The sequence below is a fragment of the Hevea brasiliensis genome, chromosome 2 (assembly GCF_030052815.1).
Source record: "Hevea brasiliensis isolate MT/VB/25A 57/8 chromosome 2, ASM3005281v1, whole genome shotgun sequence".
NCBI classification, from domain to species: domain Eukaryota; kingdom Viridiplantae; phylum Streptophyta; class Magnoliopsida; order Malpighiales; family Euphorbiaceae; genus Hevea; species Hevea brasiliensis.
Window position 1 is genome coordinate 110566023 of NC_079494.1, and position 9817 is coordinate 110575839.

Here is a 9817-nt window from a genome sequence, read left to right on the forward strand (position 1 = left end):
CCAAAGACGAGAATGGGGAATGCTGGCCATGTGAGTGCAGATATATATAATTCTCTTCTACAAACTTATGCAAAAGCAGGTAAAATGCCCCCACCAGTTGCAAAGCATATGAACATAATGTTGGTGAGTTAGACGAAGAAACACACAGGCTGATACAAATTACTAGTAACATGAGTGTAAGTGAAGTCTCAAGTTTTGTATCTTGATGAAACAGAAAAACTTTGTAAGCTAACTGGAGTATTTGGATGTTTGCTTTTGACATTATATTTTTTTTTTTAAGTTTCATTGCTTATGTTGGAAATGGATGACAGCTCCAGAAGTAAAATGACAAACAGGAGTTGTACCATAGTTCAGACACTTAAATTTGATTGCAGAAAGAAGAGTTATTAAAAATTTTTTCAGATTGAAGCTCTTGTATGCATGAGGAGATTTATTTTTAGGAGAAGAAGTAGAAGAGTTGATAGACTTGGTTTGCTGTTTTAAATTTTTACATCAGGAAGACAAGACTTCAGGAGATGACATTGAGCTAAAATCTTCAAGGGGAATCGATTTTGTCCTGGTTCAAACTTGCAGGATCTTAGCTGACCTACCATGCCCTACCATCCGTGGGTCATCCTCATCAGTGATAATTTGTTCTCTGATCGTCTGATTCTGAACTTTATCACTCAATCTGATTGGCCAACTATTTTGTAGGTCGGATCGTAATCCTGTTATTTCAATATTCAACTAGATTATAAACAAACAGATTTTGTAATATTTTAATTGAACTCGACGCTATATTTGGCCACATATGATATCTTTAGGTTGTTTAGCAAGAAGCAAATTGATGATGATTAAGGAGAAAGAATTGAATTCAAGTACTCAGCAAAAATTTGAAGAGGATTAGTTGTAATTAACAAGTGATTTAAGCATTTGAAATTACAATAAATAAATAAAAAATTGAGTTTTTAGGGTATCCAATTAGAAAATTTTTGAAGACTTAACAGTTTTGAACATGATAATAACAAACCTTTCCCTGTGCATAGGGTCAATGAACATAAGCAAGCTATCCCATTAAAATAAAGTTATCCTTAACTTATTATTTTGATATTTTCATGTTAGATTGATTTGTTTTGGAAAGAAATTAGTTATAGAAGAAAACTAGTTGGGCAGAGACATTCCAAAGTCGAAACAACACAGACAATATTAAAGTAGTGAAGAAAAAGTAGTCGACCAATATCTCTACCTCTGTCATTGCCTTCCAGGAAAAGCAGATAAGGTAAGTCCTAATATCATAACCGTCAAAAAATCATCCTCCCGACACATGTATAGATGTGTCCATGGATCATCTGAGGCATTGGTGCTCTGAGAAACTTGTTTTTCATGGGTTGGTGTGGGTGGTTAAGAATAACAGGCACAAGCTCTGCTTTGAGATATCCGGATTAGGAAAACCCTACTACTTTTAATAATAATATTTGCTCGAGTCATCACCTGCAACCAGTTCCAACTGATCACCAAATATTGCTATTTGGGTGTGCCAAAAATCGTAATATCTTTCTATTTGGGAAATAATTAGATTTTTTTTTTCTTTGGTACATAAAAAAGATAAGATTTTTTAAGAAGAGGGTTTGTTTATTTGCATGTGATCATGGAGCAGTAGGCATTACGTGACTGCGATACCAACTCAAACGAATGAGGGGTTTACCCAACCCACGATGTGCACGTCTTGTTGGCTCTAAATTCTTAATCCTACTCTGTTCTGTAACTTAAATGCCCCTTTTATTTTTTAATAGGCTACCCTAATAAAATTTATTTACTGAGAAGATGAATATAAAAAATTCAAACTTATATAAAAATTGTATTCATTAATTATTAAATTAAATATTTATATATAAATTTATATATCACATATATATTTTAATTAATTTTATATATATTTAAATATAAATATTTAATTTAAGCAGGATAGTTTAAGTAAAACAAAATTGATAAAATTAATAAAGAAAAGAGAGGGCTAAATTGGTAAATGGCAATATTGAGAAGCCCAACCCACCATAAAAAATGAAGGCGATAAATACAGAATTGGAAACGTAATTCCGTCGAAAATCCAGGTCAATTAACATAAATTCTACTTCGTTTTGAAAAGCAAAAGCATACGCTTGCAAGTGGAGTGTCATGTACCAAAGAATAAAACGACGTAGCTTTGCTGCAGAAGAAAGGAAGATGTTAGACACGCGCTTATGAAGAACGTAGGGGTAATCTTTATCTGAAGGCCCTACAATCTATCATTATTTTTTTTCTCTCCCAACCTTTCCACGTAACTATTTAGTTAAGTTGCAGGTTAGAAGTTGGAGACAAGCCAAAGCCTCCCATTTCTCTGCTGCTTCAAAAACAAAAAGGAAACTGAGGCATAGGCGATCTCTCTGTTAAATGGCTGGTAATGAAGACGGAGAGGTTGGGTTCGAAGAAGGAATGCCATGGCTACCTTCTCATGTTCTACATGAAGCAATATGGGAAACCAAGGTGATTACAGTAATGTCTTATATATGATAATCAGAAGCTATGATGATGATGATCATCATCATCTCATGTTCACCTTCTGTATCTCTGTTTTAGGGTCCAATCGTTAATGGGTACTTGGCCTTTGCTTCAGTTTTTGATATAAACTTTACATGCTTTGTTTTCTTCCAGGAATACCAACACCACCAATATCATCATCAATATCGCAATCTTCCTAAATTGCCTCTGCAACCGCAACAACTGGTAGCTCTACATTCCTTTCTTCTTCTTCTTCTTCTTTTTCTGCTTGTTCTTTTCCTTTCTTTTTAGAGTTTTCTTGGAGATTATAGATAAGTATAAATAATCTGATTTTTTTTCTTTTTTTAAAAAGTTTGAATTGATCCTACTAAAATCGTCTAGGAGATTATAAAATTTGAGTTTGAATCTTAATAAATAAGCTGAACTAAATATGTAAGAGCTACAATTTTTAGCTTGTTAGTGCCTACAATTTTACTAATGCCATGTACATTATTCTCTTATAATGATTGTCTGCTTTGAGTAAAAAATTAAATTGCAATGGGCCCGATTTAATTTGAAATTAGACTGAATTTTACAGATCTAAACTGAATTAGAATCATTTCTCTCTCCATATCAGAATTGAAGCATACTGTTTCGATTCAATCTGATTTGAATTGACATTTAAAAAAGAAATAATCATCATATTAACTCCGAATGTAATCAAAATTGAAAATAAAAAATTATCAAATCCTACGATCTACGGACTGGTCCCGGCCTGTTGCAGGGAATATGCCGGATGGTTATATATGGGATTGAGGCCAAGTTTCCTAGCCATCCATGCTCATGCAATTATTGAAACATGAAAGCCTTTGTTTGCAAGAAAACTGAAATTATTAGTTGCTGCTTGTATATACATGTGTGTTGTCGCAGTCCTTTTCATTGATAATGAATCCCATATTGGGTTCACACTTCGCACACTCTTGGCATTAGTGTTGTGAAATAAATTTCTTGTGATTGATGTAGACTGTAAGTTAAAGTTGATCATTAGGATCTCAAAAGAATTTGACGTTTGACATTTTGCTGTTATGTTTCTTCCAATTAGAAAGCATTGGCTGCGGTATGGAGAAGTATTGTTAGGGAAAGATCGAAGTTAATGATGAACTTTCATATGGAAGTTAATAATACTCAAAAAGTGCAAACTCTAATTTTGCTGAATATTTAGAATAAAATATCATAATTCCAGGGAGTAGAATGTTCATTCTTGAAAATATTCTACAATAAGCACAACAATAGGAGGTGGACTTGGTAACTGTAAATGTACACCCTGTTTTTCCCTCTACCAAAAATAATAATTTATTGATCTATCTATAATCTCTAAATATAGATTATAATCTACTTATAAATTATACTCAACTCAACTCAACTATTATTATATAAAAATTATCTATAATCTCTAAATAAATAAATAATAATACCTTTTATTATTTATAAAAATTATCAAATAAAAAAAAATAGTTTTCATAACAGAATTCATATAAAACAATAACAATTTTAGCTATCAATATTTTAAATGTCTCTATATATTTTATTACACTAATTAAATTTTTATATTAATTATTATAACATTTTTAATATTTAATTATATATATAAATAAAATAATTATATATTTTAAATTATTTAATACACGTAAATTATATATGTGCTTCAAATAGTAATTATATAAATATATGTATTTTTTTTATTAGTCAAGTAGCAGAGCCTGCAAAGGCAAATTTACTTCAATAAAAGAGGGATTAATTGATTATTCTTTTTTCTTAAATTGCTATTATATATTAATATATTTATTTAAATTGATATCTCATAAATTTAAGTATACTTTTTTTTAATAAAAAAAATATTTTTATTAATAGAAAATCAATTGACCCTGTATATTAAGTAAATTAATTATTGTGTACACCTAAACCCATAAAAATATAAATTTTATCTTCTTAAATTTATGACTACTGTTTTTAAGAGTATTAATTACATTATTTTTTTAAAACAATAATATATTAAAAAAAATTCTTGACACGAGCAAGTAGCACCCAAAATACAACTCTAAAATCTTAAAGGTCTATTTAGTTTAACTGTTGAATACAATTAATAACTGTTAGCTGATAGCTAATGATAACTGATTTATGTTAAGTGTTTGATAAAACTATATTTAGCTATTGCTATTGATATGTGAAATGAATAATAAGAGTATATATTATATAATTTATTTTATTATTGAAATAAATATAAAATTATAAATTTACTATATTATATAATTTATTTTATTATTGAAATAAATATAAAATTATAAATTTATTATATTATTGAAATAAATATAAAATTATAAATTTATTATATTATATTATTTATTTTATTATTAAATTAAATATACAATTATTAACTAATATATTATATCATTAAAATAAATATAAAATTATTAGTTTATTATATTATATTATTTATTTTATTATTGAAATAAGAAAATAATTAAATTTTTTTAAACAATAATTAAATAACTTTAAAAATATAGATAAAACAATAAACTAATTATTATTGTTGATAAAGAAAAAATTTATAATTAATTTTAAGTTTTTATATATAAATAAATATTTTTTATAAAAAATATTTTAACAAAGTTGAAATGCGTTAATTAAAATGTTAAAATTATAAATAAAAAATATAAAAGTATTAATAATATTAATTTTTGAGTTAAATAAAAAAGATAATGTGATCAAAATAAAATCAAATCAACTAATAGCTGATCAGAAACAACTCTTTCTTTTTTTTTTAAGTTGATACAAACTGTAACTGATGGGTACCATATCAATTACCCATCAACTATCAGTTTTATAATTTTAAACTTAACAAACACTCAAGTTCACCTGTTTGGGTGTCTATTAGCTGTCAGCTGCACCCAACAGATGAACCAAACACTAGACTTGCTTGATTAGTATTTCGCTAATAGTTGACTTGAGGGGTTAATAAATGGTTTTCTGCTAGGTAAATCCCTCATATTACTTTACACCTAACTAATAATTTTTCTTTCCTTAGCAAAAAAATTGTGTATATATATATTTTTTTTACTATGAAAAGATAATAGAAGGGAAACATTTGATAATTCTTTCAGGCTGGATTTCTTCTGGTACTGAAACTGTTTTTCCTTACATGTACATTTTCTCAGCGCTCAAAATCTAGCCCCAGGCCTCAAGGTAGAAGAAAATACCCTATTAACTGGGCATCAGGTGGATACGGAATGCAAGCAATTTTTCTAGATTCGGGTCAAAATTCATGTGGGACTGGAGTTTTTCTTCCAAGAAGGGCAGGCACAAACTTGCAATCAAGCAAGAAGCCAGGTACCATTATTAAATGTTAGAATCACAGTGGTATGTCGTTTATCTACTGAAATAAAGTAAAAAAGATTGATCAGGCACAGTAATGAAAATCTAAATAAAATGAGTTTGATCATAACCAAGCAAAATAAATATTCAGTAAGAACATTAGTCTTGATGCCAATGTCTGTCATGACTGTGCAGCTTGCTCTCCTGTTCTTCTACCTGCACGAGTGATCCAAGCTCTCAATCTCAATACCCATGAAATAGGCCTGCAGATATCCCGCCGGCAAGGTTATTCTTAATAATTTTGCATCCCTATCTTTTTCTACTTGTTGCTGTTTCATGCTCTAGGATCGATTTTTTATTAACAGTAACATATGCAGATGCAAAAAATATGTCAAAAGGTGGAGACTGCATTTCAATTAAAAATAAAAATGGCAAGGATGCATCAACACAATGTTGTGTGGTATCACCGAATGAAAATTCTTCACCAGAGACATTTCTTCCCAAAGAATGGACTTACTAGCACCCAAATGGCCTGCTACACGATATATCCACAAAAGTAAAAGCTCATTTCAAGTTGTGCTTATTATACACCAATTAGTTGTGCAGTGTAATTTAAATAATGACAGCACAATTATTTCTTCATCGTTGAATTTGTTCGTGTGGTCCACATGTTCAATTACATAATAATACTATTATCTTCTGCAAAAGATACTCGTAGAGATACCACTTTGAGTTATGAGGTTAATTCAAATTCTTTCCAGGATCTGATAACATGTTCAAGATGTGAGCCTCACTTTGTAATATGCACCCATATATATCAAACCATGAAGAATTTCAACTGCAATTTAAAAAGCTGCATGAAAGGAGCTACTGAACACTTACTAATGGGCAACCATGCTGGAATCTAGAGTAGTGAAAGCAATTAATTGAAAAATCGAGCAGTCTTTTATGAAAAATGCAGTATAGTGTGTGCAGACGAGAAAGAAAAGCGGCTCTATATACTTATGAAAAAACTTCTTCATTCTTCTGTTGGAGCTGCAAATGCAAGGCCCTTCACAACATGGCGGCACTGAAACCTGGAAGAGAACCTCAGATTCAGATAGATCGCTTATTGAGATAGGAATTTTGGAGTAGCACAATTTCATGAGGCTAGGAAATAGAAATTGATTCAAACCATCCCATCCTCTTTTAAGACTTTGTGATTAATGAATTCCGTAATGGTAGAGGGAGATTTAACAACTGCCAGTAACACCAACATTTATATTTCAACTAAACCTTCAGAAAATAGAATAACTTCTAAAAATATTTTTAGGACTTTTCATATGGTTTCTCGCATAGCTAAATTTTGCTAAATGAATCCCTGATTATACTTCCCGTCATAGAGTATTGTTTCTGATCAATAAATCATCAAAACCTAGTATAACATTTGCATAATTTGTGTTTACCTTAACAAAGTTGCAAGCAAGTGTATATATAGGGTAGGCGCACCTGAGATACTACCATTTGGAACAGTAAGCTTCACATACCACATAAACTCATTTGAAGTAGAATCCCTCGAGTTGACGGAACTGATTGATTGACAAGCACAATCCGGAACATCCATTTCCAGATTTTGACTTTTGCACTTGACTTGCAGTATGACAGGCATTATCTGACTCACAAGAGAGCATGGAAACATGAACATTCGGACACAACGAATGAAGCTTCTAAACTAAGGAAGACCAAAATACATTTGGTAATACTTTCAGTAAAAAGGAGAGTGACAAGTTCCCAATTCCTGATTCTAGATGCTGCATTTTGATCGTAATCAGAGCACAAGCATGCCAACTAAGGATAAATAAAGCTCACTGCTTACCAAAATTTGTTGCAGCTCCGCAAAACGTAGTGTCATCAGCAAAACAATTATCGTAGAAGTATGGCAAACATCAAAATATTTCAACTCAATGAACAGTCAAAATATAGCAAATTAGATTTGATCCAACAGGAGCTACACTTATAAGCAAAGAAGTGTCCTTCATCTAGGAATGAATTGTCAGAATGGCGGTTTATTACAATGGCCTATAAAAATCTAAGGATGCAACACCCATTTGCAAGTAAAAGCATTATAATGCATTTGCTATTTTTGCAGATTGATTTTTACCTTTTTGCTATATCTGAAGTTACGTTTTGGAAGAAAATGCAGGGGCAGATTAAAAGAAGACGGGGCTTTTACCAATAGAAACAGCTTAGTAGGACCTCGGGAAAAGAAAGAGAAACATCAGTTTGAACTTTCGCCATATTAATATAAAATGACTGGATATGCTTCACCAGATACCTGGGTGAGAATCAGACCCAGCACCTTTAGCTATCAATGCTCGAATAGCCTGTTAAACAACAATGCGAAATATTAAAACCCAATAAGTTTTTTTTTTTTAATGCAACTAAATTTGGGCATCAAAATTGCATTAATAATAATAATGACAAAAAAAACCTTTCTTGAAAGCCCTTCTGCTGCTCTGCTTTTAGTGAAATCACTTGCATCTCTTAGGACAGTTTTTCCTCGTGAAAAGCACAACTCATACACATGCTGGGGTCGTATTGGACTAGCTCCTAGAACCAAAATGAAACTCTCAAGTCTAGGAATCTCACTAATCATCAGTTGCAATGCACTTTCAAGGGCACTAACTGAATTCATTAACTTCTCCAACCTCCTAATTCCACCTTTGACCTCTCTCATTCTGCCCATATGTTTTCTTCGAACATATGCATTTGCTTCAGCTTGTGCAAGAGCCATCCCCTACAATCAACAATTCTTAGGTTGCTAAAAAAATGGAAAGAAAAAAGAAAAAAAGAAGTTCGAAATCGATGTAACGCAAATCAGATTAACGCAGTCAACGTACCAATTCATGGTACTCCTCTTTCAGGGTATCGAATTCGAGGCCAATATCCTGCAAAACGCTGCCCATAAAGAAACTGATATTAGAGATCAATTTCACTGCATTTCATTAATCCTACCTACTCAAGTAATGGAGAATGAAGACCGTTAAAGATTGATTTGCATTCTTTCATCAATTTAAATTAAGCAAACTAGAAGTAGAATTCGAATTAAATCGTCTCCAGACACTTGGATTACTGAGGAGAGCACAAGAAAAACCTAATTGGATGTTGAATTGGTAATAATATCACCATTAATGTTCGAAAATGGGAGAAATTGAAGCAGCAGAGACAGTAACTTACGAAGGGATCTGCTGGTGCATGAAGAGGACGAAGCCTATAACGTCTTTTATGACATGGAAGATCACCGAATTGTCAAGTGAGTCTGCGTTGGTCTGGATCTCCGTATATTCCATTTATTTTCTTTTTCTTCAAACAGAGCTCAGAAACTGCGTAAAGATTTTCTGTCTGTGTGCTTTGCTTTATCGGATTCAAGAAGCAATTGGGCCTATTTGAATTGAAGTTTCGGCGGGACTGGACAATCCGGTGCATGGACCGCTTTTACAGCTGGCACGTAACTATTAGGGCAAATATTAAATTTATAAAATTCAATTAACTTATTTTAATTTTTTTTAAATTAACTCATAAATATCAATTTATATTTAATTTAGTCTAAAAATCACTAAATTTTTTTATTTGTATAAAAAATTAAAAAGCTTAATTTTTTAATTTTAAGATTAAATTTTTTTAATTTAAACCTAAAAATCAATAAGTTTAATTTTCTTGATTTTTGAGTTAAATTGAATTTAAATTAAAATTTTTATATTAAATTAGACAAAGAATTAAAAATAAATAAAATGAACTTTCTCAATAAATATGAAAATATAATTAAACTTTAAACCTTATAATATTTAAAAAAAAAAAACACACATACCCACACTAATTAGGCCATATATTTCTTATTTCTAAACTTAAATATATAAAATATATTAAATAAATAATTAAATAATCTCATTTTTATATTAAAAAATGTCAA

General features: G+C 30.7%; 2 protein-coding genes across 6 annotated transcripts; one reads left to right on the top strand and one right to left on the bottom strand.

Annotated features, from left to right (window-relative positions):
- Positions 1 to 2321: 2321 nt before the first annotated feature.
- Positions 2322 to 6575, top strand: LOC110644595 (uncharacterized). Its single transcript, XM_021797455.2, has 5 exons — positions 2322 to 2502; positions 2671 to 2742; positions 5712 to 5883; positions 6064 to 6153; positions 6246 to 6575. Exons 1-5 carry the CDS (start codon positions 2410 to 2412, stop codon positions 6386 to 6388), a joined length of 570 nt encoding a protein of 189 aa, XP_021653147.2. The 5' UTR covers positions 2322 to 2409; the 3' UTR covers positions 6389 to 6575.
- Positions 5957 to 9284, bottom strand: LOC110644594 (uncharacterized). Of its 5 annotated transcripts, XM_058138297.1 has the most exons (8): positions 9085 to 9284; positions 8748 to 8805; positions 8339 to 8644; positions 8183 to 8231; positions 8009 to 8103; positions 7395 to 7519; positions 6871 to 6944; positions 5957 to 6084 (listed from the first exon to the last, which is right to left on the bottom strand). In XM_058138297.1, exons 1-7 carry the CDS (start codon positions 9195 to 9197, stop codon positions 6887 to 6889), a joined length of 804 nt encoding a protein of 267 aa, XP_057994280.1. In that variant the 5' UTR covers positions 9198 to 9284; the 3' UTR covers positions 5957 to 6084; positions 6871 to 6886. The 5 variants fall into 5 exon arrangements, 3 of the variants coding, with proteins under 3 accessions (XP_057994280.1, XP_057994277.1, XP_057994271.1); XR_009144933.1 differs by having other exon boundaries at positions 6871 to 7519; positions 9085 to 9283; XR_009144932.1 differs by having other exon boundaries at positions 6751 to 7519; positions 9085 to 9283.
- Between the last annotated feature and the right edge of the window lie 533 nt (positions 9285 to 9817).